General features: G+C 35.3%; 1 protein-coding gene across 2 annotated transcripts in view; it reads left to right on the forward strand.

Moving 5' to 3' along the window:
- scat (VPS54 subunit of GARP complex scat) overlaps positions 1–26,518 on the forward strand; it is a 393,993-nt gene that overhangs the window by 219,788 nt on the left and 147,687 nt on the right. For both annotated transcript variants that reach the window (XR_016548906.1, XM_090398663.1), the window contains exon 15: positions 9,733–9,864. Coding sequence is in view for 1 of the 2 variants with exons in the window: in XM_090398663.1 (XP_090254789.1) it covers positions 9,733–9,864 (132 nt within the window). In the remaining variant the exon portion in view is untranslated. The remainder of the gene's footprint in view (positions 1–9,732; positions 9,865–26,518) is intronic.

Consider the following 26,518-nt stretch of genomic DNA (forward strand, 5'->3'; position numbering starts at 1 on the left):
ATTTTTTTCATGGCTTCTTCACCATGTTTTCGTATGACAATACATGATGTCATCTGCCACGATTGGTGATAGAGATGTTGGGCAGGTGGCAATGGGAAGTATTGGAACATCTTCCATATTCACCAAATATGAGCCCTTGCGACTTAGACTTGTCCCCCAAAATAAAAGAATTCCACAGAAATCTGTGGTTTCATAATGTGCAAGAAGTTCTTTGAACAGGTAACATTGTCACTGGTATCAATAGGTAACACTTTTGCTGATGATATCCAGTGCTCCCCCCCCCCCCCCACCAAATTTGGAAACAGGTGCAGAATAGGAGATTACATTGAAGGGATGTAATTGTATAAACTTGATAAATAAACTATTTTACAACTCTCGTAATTTTTAACTTATAAGTTTCTATATGATAAAACATATATATATATTACTGAAGGAGATTTCATAGTGTAGATGTTAAGTATATAAAAAGAGTGGGTAGCAAGGGTATGAGGACTAGATTTGGAATGGAAGTGAATAGATTAAGTTGCCAAAGGTCATCGTCATCTTGTGTTTTGTCAGTGAATAAGTTTAAGGGGGTGAGGAGATAAGTTATTGTGTGAATAATGATTAGTGTTGGTCTCCTGCAATGAGTGATTGGACTCAGTTCCATCTGGATTCCTGTATAATATCTCCTGTCAATTATATATTTATATTCTATCCTTACCTTCTACATTTCAAATCCTTACACATCACAGTGCTAACTTGCATCTCTTACTCACATACTCATGCAAACAGTCTGTTCAAATCCTCCTGAAAAGTCACAACATTTTCTCTCTCCCCAACTTTACATCATCATCATCATCATTTTGCAAAGAAATCTACTTTTAAACAGCTTATGTCAACATATGAGCTAAACCACATTTCTCTCCTAAACAGATCCTTTACCCTACTGGTGACTTTCCTCTTCCCAAATTCTGCTCCATAGACAATTGCTGATACCTAGTAGCCAACCATTCTCATATCCAACTCATTCTGCTGTTACCAAACTCCATTCATCCTGCTTTAATTAACAATGTAATGTATGTAGTCTATCAGATACCTTTTGTATAATTTATTTATGCTACTGTATCTTCCCCCCCCCTCCCCCAGTCCAGTATATATATTTTCCTGTTATGATACATAAATAGATTCTTAAAATATGAACTTCGCTTAAAAGAACCCATGCTGACCATCACAAAGAATCCTACTCATATCAACCCAGTGTTAGATTTCACCAACTTTTTCCAGTAGAGGCAGCCATGAGTAATTTAGTCCTCTTGCCATAACTGATATGGAGTTAATTCATCTGCATTTTTTGAAAATGGAGAAGTGATACACTAAAAGATCCAGATGCATAAAAATAATCTTAGTTTTTATTTCAGAATCTTACTGTCATATATATACTCATTTTGCTAATCATCTACTCCTAAGCAGTTATAAACTGATTCCAATGCAGATATAGAAACATTTTTTAATATTGTTATATTTCATATGAAAACAAATCTGAAAACAAACGCCACCTCAACATCACCAGAGTTAAAGATCGGTACTATCAACATAAGAAGCCTGAATGGCAAAGAAATGAGCTAGCTGAGGAATTAGATAAGTACCAGATCGACATAATAGGGGTGACTGAAACAAAAAAGACAAAAACTGGTGAGACCTTTCTGAGCAATAAATACAAAATGTTATATTCAGGCAATGACAATCAAAGAAAAGGAGTAGCCATAGTATTCAACACAAAATACGAGGCTAATCTTCTCGAATGGCAGTCAGTCTCAAGTAGAGTAATGTGGCCAAATATGAGAATGGGGAAACTGGACAATGAGATTTATTTGTGCCTATGGTCCCACAGAAGGTTCTACTAAGGTAGAAGTGGAGGAATTTTTTGAAGCTTTAGAAAAAGCAACTGACACAATGAAAAAGGAAAAGTTGGTCCTTGTTGGGGATCTAAATAGCAGAGTAGGAAATGATTGTGAGACATACAAAAATATTTTGGGAAAATTTGGAGAAAAGAGCAAAGCTAATAATAACGGCAAATATCTGTTGGATTTCTGCTCAGGACATGGTTATTACTAACACCATGTTCCAACATAAAAATGTGCACAAATTCACATGGAGAGAAGAGGCAAGGAATAAGAAAAGTCTCATTCGACTTTATTGTTGATAGTGATGTTTTCTCCCTGGTGCAGGACACCAGAGCGTACAGAGGATTTGAAATTGGAAGTGAGCACTATCTAGTCTTGAGCAGGATAAAATTGAATTTCATATTGAAAAGAATAACATGTAAGAAAGTTTTAAATCGAATAAAAGTTGAGCAGCTCTCAGATGTGAACTGTAGACAAAAATAGACAAAGATTATTGAAGAAAAAAATGAAAGAGTTTGAGAACAGAAATCAAATCTTGGAGATTCAGTGGCAAATCTTAAAGAAAACCCTGATTGATTCAGCCAGAGAGGCATGTGGTGAAGTTGTCTGCAAGGATAAAAAAATCAGAACTCCCTGGAGGACACAGGAAGTTAAAGAGGCAGTGAAGGAAAAGAAGAAAGCATATCAAAAGTTTCTGTCAAATAAGTCAGCTTGTGCTCTTAGAGAATACAGAGACAAATGCAAGAATGCTAAACACTGTGTAAAACTAGCTAAACAAAAGTAATAGGAGGACTTTGGCAAGAATATAGAAAATAAATATCGAGAAGGTGGCAAAATATTCTGGAGGTTGTTGAAGAAGCTTAGGAATGGAGGAGAGATTGCTGTAAAAGGAGTTAGAGATGATAAAGGTGACATGAAAATGGGAGAAAAAGATATCCTTTAAGTATGGAGTAAATACTTTGAAAAACTGCTAAATGAAACAAGCAGTGACAGCACAGTGGTAAAAAAACACTGACCAGGCATGCAGTCAGGAATACATATCCATACTTGAAGTAGAAAAAGCCATCAAAGGCTTGAAATGTGGAAAGGCAGCAGGAGTAGATGATATTCGACCAGAAATGCTGAAGTACGGTGGTATAAATGTCGTACAGTGGCTGCACTGCATAGTTCAGAAGGGCTGGACAGAGGGACGAATTCCCGATGATTGGAGTAGAGCTCTCATAGTACCCATATATAAAAAGGGAAATAAAACTGAATGTGAGAATTACATAGGTATTTCCCTACTGAGTCTTCCTGGCAAGATCTATGCAAGTATACTCGAGAAACGGTTGAGAAGAATTGTGGAAGAAAAGCTTGGTGAAGAACAAGCTGGATTCAGTCCAAATCGAGGCTGTCAGGATCAGATCTTCACTTTACGACAAATAGTCGAGAAAGCATGGGAATATAACAGAGATCTGTATTTAAGTTTTGTCAATTTGGAAAAGGCATATGACAAGGTGCCAAGAGAGAAGCTATTCAATACGCTACAGTTATATGGTGTCAATGGGGCATTATATCAAGCAATACTTAGTCTTTATTTGAGTTGTAAGTCTGCAGTTAGAATTGAAGGAAGTACAGGAAGATGGTTTAATGTTAAATCTGGTGTGAGACAAGGATGTACATTATCCCTTCTGTTATTCAATATCTATATGTATCACATTATGAAGGAAAGTGGTATTAAACATGATATCAAAATTGGAGATGTTAATGTCAGCTCTTTGCTTTATGTGGATGATGTTATACTTCTAAATAAATCCACTACATGTCTGCAAGATTCTCTGACTAAATTGAATAGCTGTTGTAATAGATATGGTATGAAGGTCAGCAATGAAAATAGGCAGAATCATTGAAAATGTCAACTGTGTTGTGAACAAGGAACCTGTGGAACAAGTGAAACATTTCAACTACTTAGGCACGATTTTTACTGAAGATGGTAAATTAAATATGGAAATAGACAACAGAATCAACAATGCTGTTATGGTAGGAGGCCAATTGAATAAATTCATATGGAATAAGAGAGAAATTAGTCAAAACACTAAATTAGCTGTATACAAGACAGTGTTCAAACCAGTTTTAACTTATGGATCTGAGAGCTGGGTCAGAAGTAAAACACTTGACCAAAGACTAGAAACCGCAGATATGAGAGTCCTGAGAAAGATTATAGGCGTGAATAGATGGCATCAATGGCAATATCATATTAAAAACGAGGATATTAGGAAAGAACTTGTCATTGTCAACATCCCGGAATGCTTTAGCAGAGCTAATCTCAGGTGGTATGGTCACTTAAACAGAATGGGCAAGGAAAGATTAGCAAAACAAGTGTTCTCTGCCAGGTTGACAGCAAAACGACCCAGAGGAAGACCAAGATATATGTGGATTGATACGGTACAAAGTGCCTTAGACCAGCGCTTCCCAAACTGTGGGCCTCGGCCCCCCCTTTGGGGCCGTAGGTTTTGTTGAAGGGAGCTGTGAAATAATGAAAACAAATTTAAAATGTTTTAAGACTAAGTAGATTTTTTTTATCTTAAAAGAAACGTATTTAAGTTTTGTTAATTATTATTTCTTTTTTGTTATTTTTTGTATTTTAATGGAAAAAAATCACACATTGGTGCGGGTTCACAAATTTTGCTTCCTGCGTATTTTGGCGCATACTGAATTTCAAAGCAGAAATCTCAGAATTGCGGTTTCAAATATTTCACCTGATATTAACTTTGTGTAGCTGTATTGAAACACATCCATCACATTAAATTGTTATTAAACTTTTTTTTTATGTTTTTAATTCTTTCTTTATTACTAGTCGTTTTGCGTTTCATGTGCTTCTACTACAAATATACAATAACAATATAACACTCTATATAAAAATATGAGTTAATGTGCATGTAAGATGCTAAAAATGTAATATTTGCATTTGATTTTTGCAATATTAGCTGTGTATGTTTTGTATTGAATATAAATATAAGAAATATTAATCATATATGTCTATGTTACGATTTTTTTTCGAGGGGGGCCATGAAATATTTTAATTTTTCCAAAGGGGCCCTGACATCCAGAAGTTTAGGAAGCACTGCTTTAGACAATAGGAATATAAGATCTGATAATGTTGGAGTCTTGACAAGTAACAGACTGATTTGGATGAAAATTGTAGATAGTAAGTTAGTAATGATGTAATTTTTTTCGTGTAGTACTATAATATCCTGTACACCCGTTGAGGGTGCATGGCAGGAATTTGATGATGATGATGATAATATTTCATATGGAAACTTTACACTGTAAATGAATAATAAAAGTGAATACAGCAAATTTTAGATAAGCTTTGCATATAAGTCTTGTTACTTCTGTTCTGTTAGTGGAATTCATTAAGAAATATATTGAGTATACGGTATTTTTTTTTTTTTTTTTTTTGTATAATTCTTCTGACAGAACTTGAGAACTTATTGGTAATCACTAAAAAACACTTGTACTAACCAGAGTGATAACTTTTAATATGTAAATATTTCATCCCAAGTATTGGGACATCATCAGTACAGTAATTCAAACAATACTAGGTATAACATACAGTTAGGGTTCATGATTACAATCGAATCTCAATATGCGTGCAGGAACGTGTTATAGAAGTAAATTAAAAATATAATTAAAAATAAATTCCCATACTTTAGGAATAGTAAGAACATCTTTGCGGTTTAAATTTGGTCTGTGTAATTTGGCTTCAGCACTTTCTTTATATAAACGTTAATGTTTATATAAAGATCTATGTAAAAGTTTCAACTTTTCCCAATGGATCCTATGGTTTGGATTTTCAACTCTGTGTTGAGAGAGACCAGATTTCTGCAGTTTGAAAAGACGAATGTGGTCTTTTTGTTCCGAAATGCGTTTCTGAACAGATCTACCTGTCTGTCCAAAGTAAGACAAGTTGCAGGAGCATGGGATCTTATAAACGCCAGGTAACATCGGAGGTGAGTTTGTCCTTAGGAGAAGGTAACAAGTTATAGATTTGGTAAATGGGTTTGTAAGTAATGGGAAAATTGTATTTCTTCATAATTTTTGAAAGACGTTCAGAGATGCCTTTGACGTAAGGTATGGGAATCCTGTGCACTTCTTCTTGTCTAGGTTGATGGGTGGGGAAGTGATTGATGATTTTTTGAGTTGTTTTAAGATTATATCTGTTTAGCATGGCTGTATTTTTGATTATTTCTAGTTCTTGGTTTAGAGATTCTTCAGAGGAGCAGAATTTATGTGCTCTGGAAACTAGTGATTTAATGATGCCAAATTTCTGAGATGGATAATGAGCTTAAGAATTGTGAATGTAGCAACCTGAAAATGTAGGCTTGTGATAGACCGACATGGTGATGGAACAGTCTTCTTTTCTTTGAATGTGTAAATCCAGAAAGGAGATACCCCTGTGGAGATTATTTTTCTAGTGTAAAGTTGATGCGAGGGTGAAGATGGTTTATTTTATTTAGTCACTTCGCCACACATCAACCTAGACATGAAGAAGTCCACAGGATTCCCATACCTTACGTCAAAGGCATCTCCAAATGTCTTTCAAAAATTATGAAGAAATACAAGTTTGCCACTACTTACAAACCCATTCACCAAATCTACAACTTGTTACCTGGCGTTTATGAGATCCCATGCTCCTGGAAATTGTCTTACTTTGGTCAGAAAGGTAGATCTGTTCAGAAATGCACCTCGGAACATCAAGACCATATTTGCCTTTTCAAACTACAGAAATCTGGTCTCTCTCAACACAGAGTTGAAAATCCAAACCATAGGATCCATTGGGAAAAGTCAACTTTTACATAGATCTTTATATAAACATGAATGTTTATATAAAGAAAGTGCTGACCCTACTACACAGACCAAATTTAAACCGCAATGACATTCTTACTATTCCTAAAGTATGGGAAATTGTCAAACAAAATTGTGTAAAATAATCTTTATATATGGTATTTTTTTTTTTTTTTTTTTGTTCAGTTATATTTTTAATTTACTTCTATAACGTTACTGCACGCATATTGAGATTCGATTGTAATCATGTGCCTAGTATTGTTTGAATTACTGTACTGATGATGTCCCAAGATACTTGGGATGAAATATTTACTTATTAAAAGTTATCACTGTGGTTAGTACATGTGTTTTTTAGTGATGAATTCACCACAGATTTCATTATTAAAAAAAAAAAAAAAAATATTGGTAATGTATAATGATAAAGAAACTTTGTTGGTTGATTGAGTGGTTAATGTACCTAGTCTCCAACCAACAATTGAGTTCCAATCATTTTGTGGGTATGGATGATTTGTAAATGCGTTTTAGGTCTGAGATGAAATTCGCTGCCTGGTGTGAGACCATCACGCCACTTGTACATAGCCTGAAGTGACTTGAAAGTGTTCCATATTTAGTCTCTCGAGCAGGGTTTCCAGACAATGTAAAAATAAAATTTTATAAAATACAAAAATAAATAGAATAAAAAAATAATAGTATTCTTAGCCTGCTCACAGTATTAATGATCCTTTGTGGTGAGAGTCATAAAAATATATCTGAATGAAGTAGAATATTATGATACCACTTAGATTAAAATCCTTCTTAGTATTTAACTTGTTCAAGATTGTTGTATCTTTCTAGCAATAGCCACAATTGGCATGCAATACATCATTGGTTCCTGGTATGGTTGGAGGTAATTGCCTTTTTCATCTATGCAGGAGTTGGAAAAAGCTGTCAGGAAAAGCTTCTGGTATTGTTAGTCATACCATTTTGGCATGTGCACGAGAGAGGAGAGGAGCACTGATGTACAAAAGTTGTGCTTGATGGCTTTGCAAGAAAGCATGACTACCATATGTGCAAAAGATGTTTTCCTCTTGCACAAATGGTTGAAGAAACAGCATATCTTATTGACACCTCACTTGTTTCAAAGGCATGTTTTGATTTATTAATGCTTGTTTTTCAAATGTGGGCTTCGTTGTAGGGTGAGAATGAAACTAGTGTGTTTGTCTCAAGCCACTTGCAATATGCTTTTTTTTTATTATTATTTTTTTTTTTATATAACTTCTTTGGTACACTTAATTGGATATTAGATAGGCATTTTGGTAATAGAACTGAGAATGAAGCCCTTTATTTCAACATGGATAATTTCTGTAACTCAATCAGAGAAAGTATTTGGATTAGGAGAATGAACTGCAGTCTGATAATGGAAAGGAAATCCTGGAAGTCATTGCACTTGCTTTTGTAATGCCAGACATCATCTTTCAAGTGCATCTCTTAATCAAATTAACTCTTTGTTACTATATCCACAGTATAAAGTGCAATTTGCTGTTACTTGAAACTGGTTTATTGTAGACAGAAGCTGAAAGCATTCTATCAGATTCTTGTGTGATGAATACACATAAAAAAGATATGCCTCCTGATGATTCTTTATCTAAAGTAAATTTGATTTGGAGATATAAATTATTAATTTACTTACTTGAATTAGAACTCCTTTCCTTTCTTCATAAAATTAATAGTGGAAATCATCAAATCAAATTTTACTTTAGAAAAAGGATCATCAGGAGAAATATCTTTTTTAGATGTCATCAAACAAGAATATGATAAACCACTTTTAACTTCTCTCTAGCATAAACTGACTCTTACTGGTCACTATATTCCTATTTCATCTGCACATCATCTATTTCAAAATGAAATTAAAAATTCCTTGGTATCTAAGAACACAAATTTTGATCCTCTGTTTTGCTCATCCAGCTTGTAAGAATTGGAAACTATCAAACAACCAACCTTATTAAATGGTTATAATCCAAGAATTAAATGTACAATCATTGAAGATTTCCCTCAACCTTCTCTAATTTTTTTTAAAAAATAATTTTTTTAAGAAAAATAATTTTTCTTAAAAGGAGGCATCCCAATAGTGTTTTATTCTGTCTACTATAGAATTGTATGTTTAGAAGGATTCTATTGTAATGCACATTTTTCTGCTCTTATTTAAATTTCTATCATTCTTCTTCAACTTAGACTTATATTTTATGATATTATCAAGTGACACCTCTAACAACACATCATGTGAGGACATTTCACTACACACAACTCCATCATTTCCAATACCTTATATGAAATGAATTATGACTAATAAATTATATTTATTTTACTGTGGCATATGTGTTTTGTTTAAATATGATAGTTACTTGCAGTACTGGAGACCTGATAAATAACAGATTACTAGAAAATTGTTAATATTGCTAACAGATTAACAGAAAAGTGTTGATAGGAAGCCGTCAATAATGTAAACTTAGTATTATATGATTATCATAGTATCCTGTATGTGGGTAGAATTTATGATGTGACATGCAACAAGTCAACTAATAAAAGAAATATACGTTTCTTTATACTTCATTTCATATGTGGAAGTGGTGCAAACATTAGAATGTCAATTTCATGAAAGCACTTTGTCAACTTCATTACTAAGATGGAATCTACAATGCTGCTCTCTATCTACCCTCACCCTCAAAACAGTCATCACTAAAAGGAAAGAGTATCAGCTTTTCAGTTTGTCTTTTAAGGATTACAGTACCAATACAGCTTATGCTTAGCTGAAGTTTTACATGTCATTTTATAGATTTAATGAAGTAAATGAATATTTTAATTACATAGATAGATGGAACTAAATTTTTGAATCCTGTTAATATTGATTATGTATTGAAAAGAAAAATTATTGCATACTTTCTTTTTAAAAAATTATAAAATATGCAGTAAAAATAAATAAAATAATGTGTTCAGTCAGAATTAGTTCTTAGCAAAATTTTTACCATAATTTTACTTCCAGGATAATTCATTGGAAAAACTAACACCTTTGGAATTTGTATCTATTTCTCGGAGTATTGAAGGCTTTACATCAGAATGTGAAAAATTATGTGGAAGACAAAGTACAGCATTAAAATTAACACTTCAGAGTCAGGTATTAATCAGAAATAAAGTTGCTCTTTTGATTTTAAAATTGAAAATAAAAATGTAACCAATTATACATCACTTCCAATTATTATTATTATCTCAGACCTCCAGGGAGTCAAGGACTCATTGAGGGAGGCTGTAAATTACCCAACCCAGCTATCATACCTTCCCTTAAATTCATTTAGACTAGATGCACTCACTACCCCTAAGAGCAAATTATTCCACTCACCCAAAACCTAGTTCTTACCCCTTTCTTGACTGAGAACAACCTTAACTTCCATGGATGTCCCCGTGTTCTCTCCCCCTTCCATATAATGAAAAATTTCATCATTTGAAATGCTATAACACCCGTTCAAAAGTTTATAGACCTCTATCATGTCAAACCTCTTTCTACTGTTAACCAAAGTCTGCAATCCACATACTCGCAATCTGTCCTCATAACTAAATGCCATTATCCTGATATAATCTTTGTAACTCTTCTTTGCACCCTTTCCACAGCTTCTTTATCCCTTGGAACCCTGGAACCCATGAGACCAAATCTGCACACAGTAATCCAGGTGTGGGCTTATCAAAGCCTTATAAAGAGGCAAAATTACTTCCTAATCCTTACATGTCAAGGTTCACTTCAACATAGCAATTATCCTCCGAGTTGTATTTGCAACTTTTGCTATGTGACCTCTGAACTTTAAATTCTTATCCAACAATACACCAAGATCCCTTGCCTCTTCAGTTTCTTGTAGCATAGCCCCACTAATATAATATGCTGCTGGAACTCTAATCACGCCAAAGTGCATAACTTTACACTTACTAATATTAAACTAACAGCCATTTTCGTTTACCCAGATTTCCAGTCTATTCAAATAATTTTGTAATTGCTCAATATCAGTAGCATTCCTGATTGCCCTGCCTATCTTCGCATCATCAGAAAACAATTGCAAATCTGATGATAGACCTGCTTGATGTCATTAATGTATAGATTGAATAATAATGGCCCAAGGATTGAACCCTAAAAATAAAATCTCTCCCAAATCATCTTATATGGACTAGTATCTTCTCTCTGCATTGGGAAGCTCAATATTACACATGTCAAACTGCTATACATCCTTTTGGTATGCGTGTTAAAGAAACTGTGCAAGCTGTTGGTATAAATGTTGACAACATTAGCTACACTAAACATAACAGCATCCCTCCATGTCAGGTTTGCACACACCATCTGCAACCTCTCACTTTGTCAGCTACAGAAATCTTATACTCCATCATCCATCTACTTGCAATTGTTTAATGCACACAGAGCAGCACACGCTGATTTCTTAACCATCTATACTGATGGTTCAAGAACTAATACCTCTGTTGGCTGTGCTGCTGTGTTTCCTGACATTATTATCTCAAATCAGATCTCATACTGCAGTAATTATACAGCGGAGTTACATGCCATTCAGCTTGCATTTGTGCATATAAAAGAAAACTGCTACCAAAAGTGTATAATTTACACAGACTCATTGAGGTCTTTACAGGTTATCTCCTCTCCTATGTATAGTCCACATCCAGTACTTTATGAGGTGCTACACCTGCTTCACAACATGAAAATCCTTAATTTTGATGTTCAGTTCTGCTGGATTCCTAGCCACATCGGAATTAAGGGAAATGAGGCTGCAGATGCAGCTGCTAAATCAGCTCATACCTTCTCCACATACTGTTTAACAGTTCCATATACAGACAACAAACCACTTATAAGATCAAAGCTAATTGCTCAGTGGGGGTCATCATGGCAGGAAACATTGACAAACAATTTATATGAGATTAAACCTGAAATTAAGCACTGGCATACTAGTCAACGTACAAAGAGAAAGGAGGAGGTTGTTCTTGCTAGGCTGTGCATAAGGTCACAATCACCTTACGCATTCTTATTTACTGAGAGCTGATGACCCTCCCATAAGTGAAAAATGCAATACACATCTCACTATTTATCATATTCTGGTAGAGTGCCAACAATTTACAAGAGAGAGGAATGAAATTTTCACCTATCTAACCAAGCCATATACACTCGGGGAAATGCTAGCAGACTCAGGCAGATGGCATGATGTTTTTAATTTTTTAGAAAGAATTAATTTGTACAAACACATTTGACTGTAAATTTGTTTATATGTCAATACTGTATCACATAACTTAACTTTTATACATACATATTATTCATTAGTTTAAATTATATTTAAATTATTTAAATTCATTAGTTTAAATCTTATATATTTGTGTCACCCTGTTGTAATTTTGTTAATATGTAAATACTACAATGCTAAACTTAATTTTTATGCATATATGCTATATAATAATTCCTTTCTGACTCTTTATCTATTAGTATAATAACATTTGTTGTAATCTTACTATATGTAGATATTGCTTTTCCTGACTTGTTTTGTATATGATATGTTAACATGTACTGCTGAAACCTCTGCAGTCATTTTGTTTATATGTAGATACTGCATTGTTTAACTTCATCATCATCAAATTCCTGACATGTTCCCTCAAGGGGTGTACAGGATATGATAGTGCTACATGAAAAATTTACATCATTACTAACTTCCTATCTACAATTTTCCTCCAAATCAGTCTGTTACTTGTCAAGACTCCAACATTATCAGATCTTATATTTCTATCGTCTAAGGCACTTTGTACCGTATCAATCCACCTATATCTTGGTCTTCCTCTGGGTCGTTTTGCTGCCAACCTGGCAGAGAACACTTGTTTTGCTAATCTTTCCTCGCCCATTCTGTTTAGGTGACCATACCACCTGAGATTAGCTCAGCTAACGCATTCCCGGATGCTGACAATGTCAAGTTCTTTGCTAATATCCTCATTTTTAATATGATATTGCCATTGATGCCATCTGTTCACGCCTCTAATTTTTCTCAGGACTCTCGTATCTGTGGTCTCTAGTCTTTGGTCAAGTGTCTTACTTCTGACCCAGCTCTCAGATCCATAAGTTAAAACTGGTTTGAACACTGTCTTGTATACAGCTAATTTAGTGTTCTGACTAATTTCTCTCTTATTCCATATGAATTTATTCAATTGACTTCCTACCATACCAGCTTTGTTGATTCTGTTGTCTATTTCCATATTTAATTTACCATCTTCACTAAAAATCGTGCCTAAGTAGCTGAAATGTTTTACTTGTTCCACAGGTTCCCTGTTCACAACACAGTTGACATTTTCAACAATTCTACCTATTTTCATTGTCTTTGTCTTTTTAATGCTGACCTTCTTACCATATCTATTAACAGTTATTCAATTTAGTCAGGGAATCTTGCAAACTTGTATTGAATTTTTTAAAAGTATAACATCGTCTGCTTAAGCAATGAGCTGATATTAACATCTCCAATTCTGATATCATGTTTAATACCACTTTCCTTCATAATGTGATCCATATAGATAATGAATAACAGAAGGGATAATGTACGTCCTTGTCTCACACCAGATTTAACATTAAACCATCTCCCTGTACTTCCTTCAATTCTAACTGCTGACTTACAACTCAAATAAAGACTAAGTATTGCTTGATATAATGCCCCATTGACACCATATAACTGTAGCGTATTGAATCGCTTCTCTCTTGGCACCTTGTCATATGCCTTTTCCAGATCGACAAAACTTAAATACAGATCTTTGTTATATTCCCATGCTTTCTCGACTATTTGTCGTAAAGTGAAGATCTGATCCTGACAGCCTCTATTTTGCCTGAATCCAGCTTGTTCTTCACCAAGCTTTTCTTCCACAATTCTTCTCAACCATTTTTCAAGTATACTTGCATAGATCTTGCCAGGAACACTCAGTAGGGAAATACCTCTGTGATTCTCACATTCAGTTTTATTTCCCTTTTTATATATGGGCACTATTAGAGCTCTACTCCAATCATCCAGAATTCGTCCCTCTGTCCAGGTTTTCTGAACTATGCAGTGCAGCCACTGTAAGACTTTTATACCACCATACCTCAGCATTTCTGGTCGAATATCATCTACTCCTGCTGCCTTTCCACATTTCAAGCCTTTGATGGCTTTTTCTACTTCAAGTATGGATATGTATTCCTGACTATATGCCTGTTGAGTGTTTTTTTGCCACTGTGCTATCACTGCTTGTTTCATTTAGCAATTTTTCAAAGTAATTACTCCATACTTCAAGGATGTCTTTTTCTCCTGTTTTCATGTCACCTTTATCATCTCTAACTTCTTTTATAGCACTCTTTCCTCCATTTCTAAGCTTCTTCAACAACCTCCAGAATATTGTTACATCCTGAATGAAGCACTTTATTAAAGAAACAATTCATTCAGGATTTAACAAGTCAGAAAAATCTGCTGAGAGAAAAAACTTGTACTCGAACAGAAGAAATAAAGTACTAACTGTAAATAGAAATAGAATTACCTCCTTTTAGTAGAATTGTAATGCCATGTAAAGAACTTCATGTATAAATTAGTATTATATGAAATGCATCATGTATACAGTGAATGGGTAAATTAGATGTAAACATTAGTCCAAAAGGTCACCGGCGAGCCTGAAGCATTGCTTCATTGGCAATCTCGGAAAGCGACACATTTGTTTCCCGGAAGACGCTGCTATGATCTTGCGATGTGCCGAAGTTGCCGCGGACGAAGAAACTAGCGGGTGGGAAAAGATCGCAGAAAGTAGTAAGAGGATGCTATTGCAGCTACTAAGAGAGTGCTAAAAAGGGAGGAAGTGAAGAGAATAAAAAGGGGTTGCATCCCTTTCTCAAGGCCTTTTTCACCTGTTTTGCTGGATGATGATTTGACTTCTCTCATGGACCGGTGGTTCCTGATGGTGTTTCTTGGCAATAGTTCGATATCGGAGGGTGCGTATTTCCCTTCGATGTCTGAATTTCTGCCGGTACTGAAGCGTGAGATGTCGGCACATGCTGCCTTCCCTGAAAGTTCCAACAGAATACTATCACAGATGTATATTATGAACCGGCAGCTAGAAACAAGGATGGCCCGAAACAGATTGAGAATAGACGAGGAAAAAAACGCCAGGTGTAGAGCATAGTTTAATCTGATGACCATAGTGACCCACCACGTGGACGCAGGCTTATGGAAGAATCGAAAGGTAATTCAAACAAAGAAGGATAGTTCAGACAGACCTGGAGACCTGAAGATCCTGCCCCAAGAAATGGTAAAGTACAGATTTTGTTGTATAATTACCCAGTCGGAAAAAGGGAAAGATCATTGTAGTGTATTAATCGAGTATGGAGAGTATTTGAGAACTTTAAGTGATTATTTAGCAGTGGCTGATATCCATAAGACAAATTGTTAGGAATGATTATAGATGATTGTGACTAGCTTAATATGCAAGACTAAAATAGTAGGTAGAAAATTGAGTAGAAGTGTATATTATGTGTGTTAAGTCGCTAACTCAAAAGATGGATTTATTGTTCATGTATTAGAGTATTAATCAGTTTGAAAAAGTTTGATTTAGCATGTCCTTGAACTGATTGAAAGTGAGATTGGTCTAAGTGTATATTATGTCTATAGATTCCAATAAATATGTTTTTCTTTTATACCTGAGTTTCGCCTGTGATATGAACCAAAACTACCACTCATTAATCTGAACCATAGCGGGGGGGGGGGGGGATTGAAAGAAAGGCATAACATGTTATAGAGGTTACGACTGCAAACCAGAATTTACTTAGCCACAGTAAAGTGTTTGATTTATGAATTTAAGCACTAAATTTATTCACCTATGTGCATCAAAAGGTCTGGAAAAGTCTCCCTGAATAAGCGTCCCCTCTATTCTAAGATATTGGCTGGCGCCGCTTAAAAAAATAAATTTGTCAATATCTGAAGAGGAGACGGCCCCAGAAAGAAATGAGAGGATTTGTTTCTTTTAGCAAGGAATAACCTTTTACAGTCAGGGTAAGCACGTGAGTAAAATTAGGAATCGACTAGAGATAAAGAATTTGCTTTCCTTATAGAATGAACATGTAAGAAGTGATACAGATATTAGAGTCAGGGAAATTTTATGTCTTGTAGTTATAGAGAGGTAAATTCATATGGAAGTAAATTAATTTTAGGAAGAGCAACGACATAACAATGGCGCAGACCCAGCAAATACATAACAATATCTTACCACCTTCTTGATATTTATTTTCTATGTTCTTGCCAAAGTTCTCCCATGACTTTTGTTTAGCTAGTTTTACACAGTGTTTCGCTTTCTTACATTTATCTCTATTCTCTAAGAGCAAAAGCTGACTTATTTGCCAGGAACTTTTGATATGATTTTTTCTTTTCCTTCACTGCCTCTAACTTCCTGTGTCCACCATGGAGTTCTGGTTTTTCTATCCTTGCAGACAACCTCACCACATGCCTCTGGCTGAATCAATCAGGGTTTTTTTCCAAGGCTTGCCACTGAATCTTGAAGGTTTGATTCTTGTTCTCAAACTATTTCATTTTTTCTTCAATAATCTTTGTGTATTTTAGTCAGTGTTGAGCAGCTCTCAGATGTGAACTGCTCAACACTTTTATTCGCTTTAAAACTTTCTTACATGTTATTCTTTTCAATATGAAATTCAATTTTATCCTGCTCAAGACTAAATAGTGATCACTTCCAATTTCAAATCCTCTGTACACTCTGGTGTCCTGCACCAGGGAGAAAACATCACTATCAACAAATAACATCGTCAATGAGACTTTTATTTCTTGCCTCTTCTCTCCATGTGAATTTTTGCATATTTTTATGTTAGAACATTGTGTTAGCAATAACCAGTCCATGCCCTGAGCAGAAATTCAGGAGGTATTTGCCATTATTATTAGCTTTGCTCTTTTGTCCAAATTTTTCCAATATATTTTTGTATGTCTGACAATCATTTCCTACTGTGCTATTTAGATCCCCCAACAAGGACCAACTTTTCCTTTTTCATTGTGTCAATTGCTTTCTCTAAAGCCTCAAAAAATTCCTCCACTTCTATCTTAGTAGAGCCTTCTGTGGGACCATAAGCACAAATAAGTCTCATTGTCCAGTTCCCCATTCTAATATTTGCCCACATCACTCTACTTGAGACTGCCGACCATTCAACAATATTAGCCTTGTATTTAGTGTTGAATACTATGGCTACTCCTTCTTTTCCTTGATTTGTCATTTTCTGAATATAACATTTTGTATTTATTGCTCAGAAAGATCTCACCAGTTTTTTGTCTTTTTTTTTTTTTTTTTCCAGTCATCCCTATTATGTCGATCTGGTACTTATCTAATTCTTCAGCTAGCTCCATTTCTTTGCCATTCACGCTTCTTATGTTGATAGTACCGATCCTTAACTCTGGTGATGTTGAGTTGGGGTGTGCTTTCAGATTTGTTCCAGTAGCTGACTTTTCAGTGTTCGCCCTGGTTCCCTGGCGAAAACAATGGGGGCTTTGTTTAACCGGGTGACGCCCCAGCCGGCATGAAATTTTGTCATGTTGTTCCATCATTTTCTGCATTGGTTTAACCCAAGTAGAATACAAATTTGGTCGGCTAAATTGTTTAACTTAAATTTTGTATATGCATTTTATTTACTAGTTTATTTTTTGACTAATCATGTATTGCTATAGGTCACCTTGTCTATTTGCACCTTCTAGTAATTCTGCTTATATGTATTGCTAAATTCTGTTTATACTGCATTGCTAAATTTAAGTTTCATCCATGCATATTGTATAATAATCTCTTTTTGCCTATTTTTCTACTGCTGTAAAAGCATCTGTTATAATTTTACATATATGTAGATACTGCATTCCTTTGCTTGGTGTTGCATATTTTGCGTATTAACTTATAATTTTGTACTACCGTAATAACCTCTGACCTTCTGTGTTGCTTTGCCCTCTGCATTAGTTCTGTTTATCTGTAGTTGCTCCTTTGTGGAACTAGATTTTTGTACAGACATATTGTTTAAATTTACTGTAACTGCTTATGTATAGTTGTAACCTTTAGTATGGCACAGTATGACCTGTGTTTTCGTTGTGCCAAATAAACTATAAACCAAACCAAACCGAACCCTGAGGTACACCACTGGTCACCTTAAATCTGGCATATTCACACCCACTGCATACCACCTTTTGATATCTGTCTGTCAACCATCCCCTGATCCAAGTCAATAGATTATATTCCAATCCATATTCTCCAGTTTATGCAACAGCCTATCGTGTGGTGTCCTATCAACAGTCTATTGTGTGGTATCCTATGAAATGCCTTAGAAAAATCCAACATTATCATAGTGTATCCATTCCCTTTATCCAACTCGGCCAATAACATTGTTATGAAATATGAGCAAATTGCTAAAACATGACATTCCTTTAGTAAACCCATGCTGTTCCTTGTGGAGGTATAGCTTGTTTGTCTACCCATTTCTGTATGCGAGTTCTTACTAACTTTTCTAAAATCTTCACTACCACATCAGAGGATACTAATAGTCAGTAGTTAGACACATCAGTTTTTGCACCACCCTTGTGCAATGCAACTATCATACATTCCTTCCATTCCTGTGGTATCATTCCTGAGCTGAGACCCAAGTTATACAAATGTGTGAAAGGCCTAGCCAATTCAGCTGAACATTCCTTTTGCAAACGAACTGGTATTCTATCTGTCCCTATTGACAAATTCTTATCCAGATTATGCAAGAGCTTTTCAACCTCATTTTCATGAACCTCTAACTCTTCATCCAACATAGCAGTAGCACTATGTACCATGCTACGTACACCTGGTTGATATATCTTAGCAAAGTGAGCACTCATTAACTGAACAATCTCCTTAGCTTCCAACACTCATGTACCATCTGCATTCAATAAAGTTATTCTTCCACATTCATTCTTTCTTTTGCAGCATAACGATAAAATTCTTTTGGATTGCCTTTAGCTTGCATGGCCAATTTCTTTTCATACTTGTTTTAGATTTTCTCACAATACTCGTTACTTTTCCGGCCTGAGCTTTATATATTTCATAACTCCTCTCACTCTTATTCTCGCAATATTCTTTCCACATCTTTTTCATGTGGATCTCTTGCTTAATAAGGCTGCACATCCATTTCACTCCCAACCTATTTATTCTTCGAACACTAGGGATACATTGAGTTACCACCACATTCAAGCACTTCTTCAAAGATTCCCATGCCTTGCTGACATTTTTTCCATTCAGTAACTGATACCATGGGACCAAAGATAATATTCTTCTAAGTTGATCATAATTTCCAGCTTTGTAGTTCAGCATGTAGCCTGTTTTAATCGGAGCTTCAATACAAGTTGATACTTCCCGAGAAAGAACAGCATGATCACTGTCACCAATCAGTGGTAAAATAGCCATATTCTTGACAGAGATCCCTTCTGACGCTATGAGCAAATCTAACACTCTTTGACATCGAGTTCCTTCTTTCACATGCCGCTTGAGAAAGTTGTCTTGCAACAATTCAATAAATTCCTGTTCTTTCTTATCATGAGATTTCTCTTCTACCCAAACAATGTTTGAAAAATTAAAGTCACCCATAATGATCATTTGCTTGGTGCCCATAAGGCTAAATTGGCGATGCATTTCTTCGTCCCCTACAACTGATCCGCCAGGTCTGTAGCAACACCCCACCATATATTTCATTCTGTTAACCTCCACTTCACACCAGATAGACTCAAACTCATCGCTACATGGGATATTGTTACCATCATTGTTTTCTTGTATTTCTACCCTAACTGGACTTAAGTCATCTGATATCATTAATAGCACTCCTCCTCTCCAATCTCTTCTGTCATTCCTAAAAATAGTACAGGGTGTTCGGGATAAATTTGACATATTTATAATTAATTATATTTTTCCGTAAGTTACATGTATTAACACACACTTCTCTTCATTTAAAAGTTTGGACCCTTCTTCATTCATATACAAGATGTCAGAAAGGATGGATAGCTGGAACCCACCTGAATCATGGAAGAGAATAACTTGTATCATGATGATTCGTGCCCGCCATCAAAATAAGGATATTACGACTGCTGCCCAATGCTCCCTGAATACAGTAAAAACAATCAGGCATGAACTAGAGACTTGCAATGGTGACTACGAGGATGTAGCAAGAAGAAAGATCCCTAGCAGACGATCTGATTGCGTTCGTACAGCAGAATTCCTCGCAAATCTGCAGGAACAGGTGTTGAAGAACCCTGGCATTGGAATTCGGGCTTTGTTCGTGGAGTTGCTAACTGTAGTCAAGCCCTGGATAACAAGGGTAGGCAATGGTAGGCCGTATGTATGGCAGCAGGATTCGGCCCCTTGCCACACCTCTGGGAAAAGTCAAAAGTGGTTGTCTGCAAATTTCTACGACTTCACCAGTCCAAATGTTTGGCCTCCAAACTCCCCAGACCTTAACCCCATGGATTATTTTGTATGGGGCGCAGTTGAAAAAGACACCAATCGCACTTCCAGTAATACAAAAGCCCAGTTAATGGATAAAATTAAAACAGTTTTTGCGGCCCTTCCCAGGGAGACTGTAGCATCAGCTTGTTCGAGGTTCCGAAGCAGAATTGAAGCTGTGATCGATGCTAATGGTGGTTATTTTGAGTAAATCTTGTTGATAGTATTGTAATTAACTCTGCCTGTAATGTTTTTTTGTCAATTCATTAAATTTAATAGATACAAAGAAGATTTTCTTTTTCCTTACGAAACTGTCAAATTTATCCCGAACACCCTGTATATCCTTTACGCTCGATTCCACTTACCATATCTGATAGCCAGGTTTCACTAATGCCAACAACAACTAAAGCCACATTGTATTCAATAAAGCAACAAACTCAACCCCTTTGTTTCTAATGGTCCTGGTATTTGTGTATAGACATAATAAATTACAACCTAGCCTATTCTTATAATTAGATATCTTGTTCTAGAATTTTCTATTTTCCCTCCCCAGACATACTTAAAAGGTCGGAACCCAAAGCATATTTTTCCACTCCTTCGCCACATACATAACCATTTTCAAAGGCATTCATATCTTTATCATATTTGTATACCATAGCTGAACTTTCACACACATTTTTCCCATTCCTCCCTTGAGGATCTAGTTTCCCTGACTGCATTGGTTCTCATACCAAGAAGTAATTTCTCCAGGTTTCTGATGCCAAATGAATTCAAGTGCAGGCCATCATTCTTATACAAATCTTTTCTGCCATCAAACACACCCCCACACATCTAAAAACTCGCATCCATATCTTCTACATAGCCTGTGCGTGAAATCATTTGCTATCATCGCCCTCCTTCTTAACTCAGTACTATCATATCTAGGTAGTAATCCTACAATTTTTTACTCTTTCACATTTCTTTCTCGCTTCTTCCAACAGACCTTTCATATCTTCTCTCATACTATGTTTGTCACCACTTAAATTATTATTACCTACGAGCACTACTATTTCTTTTACATTTCTGTTTTGGTTTTCAATTACGTTTGTCATATTTTTAATTTTCGCTCCTGGGAAATTAGAAGTGGGGACTCCCTTGGCAAGCATAAATTTTAAAATCACTACCTTGTTACGACGAGTTTTTGCCACCATTTTTAAGCATAGTTAAAACTAATAATATTTCTAAAATTATGTTATAAAATGCTTTAGAACAATAACTACACTAAAAAACTATAATAATATATTAAAAATACACAATTAAATTATGCATTCATCACTTTCTTATTAGTCTCTGATTAACATTTGTATTGGTCTATTATTTATTTTATTATTATTTTTATTTATTTTTTTGTTTCTGTGTCACTTTCTGTTTCATACTTGCTAATATTTCATTTCTCATCTATTCTAATGAAGATTCTTGAATATTAATAACACCATGTTTTATTTTAATATCTTCATTTTTAATATAGTTCTCTTACTGACACATTTCTTCACTACCTTAATTTCCTCAGAAATCTCAAATCCATAGCTTGCAGTATTTGCACATTTATTTCTTATGCACTCTCAGAACCATTTAAATACTGTTTAAATATATGCATTTAAATACCGTCTTGTGTGCTGCTAGTTTCGTGATTTGGATTATTTCATTTTTGTTCCATATAAATTTATTCTTTGTATGTTTATGAAGAATTGTAATATACAGACCAACAAAATAATATAACTGCTTAGTGGAGCTCTACATTAATTATTAAAAACGCAGTTGAATTTTTATGTTCAACATTAAAAATTTTTTATTGTTTATTTTGATACTATTGTGGCATGGTATTTTTGTATATTGCTGGAAGACCATAAATCCTAGGGGCATGAACATAATGCACTCACAGCTTTTTAATGGTTTCTATTGGCTATGTTATGACCAGTTTAAGTAATTCTGTTGTTTTCTTTTAATGGAGTTTTATTGTATTGTAATTAATCAATTGGTGTACATGTTGGATATATTTTTTTTAAAGGTAAGCTGTTCACACTCATGAACAATGGTAGCATTACCTTTGTTGGCTTTGGTAATAACATGCCATTCTTGTTTTAGAAATTTTATGGCTGTTATATCTGCTTTAGTGAGATTGTTAATCACTGGTATACATATTACTTAATATGTTGCACATTTTCAACCATTTTTCAACTTAATATGTTGCACATTTATCAGCTAAATTAGCATTGAGGAATTTCAGGCATATTTCATTGGGTAGATAACATCTCGTTTGACTGCCCTTAGTATAATTGCATGGTTTAAGCCTTTTTGAAAAAGTGAGTTTGCCATTGAGGGTATGTCCTAACTACTAGCAGTTGATGTAGTTACACTTATTTAAGTATTTAATTACTTTTATTATTATTATTTTCTTTCTCATTTTCTTTCCCTCACGAGAGGTCAGGGTAGGGTCGTTGGTTGACCAGATCAGTAATACTGTGCCTACTATAATAAGTCTTGATGTAGTTTGTGCTACAGTGTGTGTGTGTATATACACAACAACTGATTTTGACCTTGATATAAAAATAGCAAGTGTTATTTTATCTTAGTTAAAGTGTTCTTTGCATTGGTAGTTTGTCTTAATGTTTCTACACAATGACTTCTGATCACCATGTAATAATAAAGGAGGCATTTATCACCTGATGATAATTACATAGATTGCTATAACACTGTGTTCCATCACTATATTTGGATTTTGTATTGAGAATTTATATTTTGCAATCTTGTAACTTCAAAAGCATGATTTGTATAGAATCCCCTTCATACGATCTGCTTTGGCTCAAGATTTCCTTACCCCACTTGGTTTTTCTTTCATTTACTGCCTCAGTTCTCCCAACTCTAATGACTTTACTGACCTATTTGACTACCCCTGAAAATTGATGACATACAGTCTGATTATCATCTAACAGTGACATAATCTTCATTGTTGATTTCAACCTCCACAATTTAGTCTGGCTTCCTTCTCCCACTTCACAGACCAAGCCAGAAGAGAAGCCAAACTGTGTGCTATCAGTAATGATTTAATACAATTTGTTCATCAAACTACCAGAATGCCAGATAATTCTCATCATTCTCCCAACACTGAACCTCTTTTTAGCTGTGGATTAATTTCCTCTTTACAAGTCTGACTATAACTTTGTTCATTTCCTTTTCTACAGATCATCCTTCTCCCAGTTATGCTCAGCCTTATATAACTGCTCTGTTTTAATCACAGAAATTATTATAGCTGTAATGAGTGTGTATTTTTTCCTCACTTTATTCGAAACCTCAAAAGCATTCTAAGCAAAAAAAAAAAAAACAACCAAAAAAACTCTGAAATGTCACCAGAAGAAAAATCATCATACAGGTTACAATAAACCATCATTATAACAAACCGACCAAATGTTCCTTACCAAAGTTCCATAGTTACAGTGCTATTCTAAAGAAATTCATTATAGCAAATTCACTATATATAACTAAGAGGAGACCGCCAAATAGCCTTTAAAGGAATGCAGAGAACCGATCAGGGCTTCTGACCTAATGTCCAATCCTCACCTTCTTGTAGTGCACCCTGTTAGATATCTACCTGGATACTGAGCAAATGAGGATGGGCTGGCAATTTTGGATTTAGCTGACCAAATTGTATTCTTATTGGCTTAAACCAAAATAAAAATGAGGGTACAACATGACAGAATTTCGTGCTTGCTGGGGCATCACCCGGTTAAACAAGGCCCCCATTGTTTTTGCCAGGGAACCAGAGCAAACAGCAAAAAGTCAGCTACTTTAACAAATCCTAATATCCATCCCAACTCAATATCACCAAAGTTCAAGATCAGTACCATCAACATAAGAAGCCTGAATGGCAAAGAAATGGATCTAGCTGAGGAATTGGATAAGTAACATATCGACATAATAGGGGTGACTGAAACAAAAAAGGCAAAAGCTAATGAAATCTTTCTGAGCAATAAAAATAAATACAAAATGTTATATTCAAGCAATAACATTCAAGGAAAAGAAGGAGCAGCTATAGTATTCAACACTAAATACAAGGCTAATCTTGTTGAATGGCAGGCAATCTCAAGTAGAGTGATGTGGGCAAATATCAGAATGGGGAACTGGACAATGAGACTTATTTGTGCTTATGGTCCCACAGAAGGCTCTGTTAAGGTAGAAGTGGAGGAATTTTTTGAGGCTTTAGAGAAAGCAATTGACACAATGAAAAAGGAAAAGTTGGTCCTCGTTGGGGGATCTAAATAGCAGAGTAGGAAATGATTGTCAGACATACAAAAATATATTTGGAAAATTTGGAGAAAAGAGCAAAGCTAATAATAATGGCAAATACCTCCTGAATTTCTGCTAACGGCATGGACTGGTTATTACTAACACAATGTTCTAACATAAAAATATGCAAAAATTCGCATGGAGAGAAGAGGCAAGAAATAAAAGTCTCATTGACTATGCTATTGTTGATGGTGATATTTTCTCCCTGGTGCAGGACACCAAAGTGTACAGAGGATTTGAAATTGGAAGTGATCACCATTTAGTCTTGAGCAGGATAAAATTGAATTTCATATTGAAAAGAAGACCATGTAAGAAAGTTTTAAAGTGCACTAAAGTTGACCAGCTCTCAGATGTGAACTATAGACTAAAATACACAAACATTATTCAAGAAAAAAATGAAAGAATTTGAGAACAGGAGCCAAACCTTGGAGATTCAGTGGCAAGCACTTAAGAAAACCCTGATTGATTCAGCCAGAGGCGTGTGGTGAGGTTGTCTGCAAGGATAGAAAACTCAGAACTCCATCGTGGACACAGGAAGTTAGAGGCAGTGAAGGAAAAGAAGAAATCTTATCAAAAGTTTCTGTCAAATAAGTCAGCTTGTGCTCTTAGAGAATACAGAGACAAATGTAAGAAAGCTAAGAATTGTGTAAAACTGTCTAAGCAAAAGTCATATAGGAGGACTTTGGTAAGAACATTGAAAATAAATATCAAGAAGGTGGCAAGATATTCTGGAGGTTGTTGAAGAAGCTCAGAAATGGAGGAAAGAAATGATGTAAAAGGAATTAAAAATGATAAAGGTGACATGTTGCGTAAGACACAAATGTCTTAGGCAACATGTAATAGAGGGAACAAGAGGTTCAAGAGTTTTGAATTTGGTCATAGCATCAGAAGAGTTGATAATAACTGAGATGATATCTCTCCCACCAGTTGGAGAGAGTGACCATGTGGTTTTGACTTGGAAGATGAATCGTCATGCAGGAGTATCAAAGAGATGGGAACATATGTGGAGTTATAAGGATGGTGATTATAATAGTCTTAGACATCAACTTGGGGAAGTTTCATGGATGGAGGAATTGGAAGGCCAGGATATCATTAGTGCTTGAGAAATTGTAAAGGAATATTTGTTAGTAGCAATAGTAAGCTGTATTCCACAAGTGCAGAAGAGGACACAATTTGGTGTAAAGTGGATGACAAACAATATTAAACAGGAACTGCATGTGAAAAAGAGGCTATGGAAGAGATATAAGGGGACAGGTGAAGAGCAGATACATGAAGAATATAAGACACAGGCCAGGAGAGTGACTAGTATGGCAAGGAAAGCGAAACTGGAATATGAGAAGAGATTTATCCTAAGATTCAAAGAAAATCCTAAGGAATTTTTTAGCTATGTGGTCAGTAGGAGGAGAAATGATTGTAGAAGAATGACATTGTGGGATAAAAATGGGAATAGAGTGACTGATGCAGAGGACATAGTGGAATTGTTCAATGAACACTTTATTGGTGTATTTCATCCTTGAGGAGTACATCCTTGAAGTGTATTTCATCCTTGAGGAGTAGATATTTTAATACTAGAGGGATAGGGCAGTTTAGAGGTGCAGGAGGAGAGCGTGTTCCAAATACTGAATACTCTGGATGTCAGTAAAGCTGTGGGACTGGATGGTATTTCACTATGAGTTTTGAGAGAATGTGCTAAGGAACTGACAGCTCCTTTGACCTGGCTTTTCAATGAAATTCTGGCTACAGGAAAGGTGCTCAAGGAATGGAAGGCAGGTAAGATAGTGGCATTGCATAAGGGTGGTAGCAGACTGGATGTGTCTAATTATAAGCCAGTTTGTGTGTCATCAGTAGTTAAGATCTTGGAGAAATTAGTTAGGGACTGTATAAAACATTGGACAGATGAGGGTAATGTTATCTGCGAGAGTCAACATGGATTTGTGAGGGGGGGGGGGTGCTCTTGTTTTAGTAATATGCTAGCCTTTTAT

The sequence above is a fragment of the Typopeltis vanoorti genome, chromosome 10 (assembly GCF_054136105.1).
Source record: "Typopeltis vanoorti isolate ZY-2024b chromosome 10, IOZ_Tvanoo_1.0, whole genome shotgun sequence".
In the NCBI taxonomy this organism is placed as follows: Eukaryota; Metazoa; Arthropoda; class Arachnida; order Uropygi; family Thelyphonidae; genus Typopeltis; species Typopeltis vanoorti.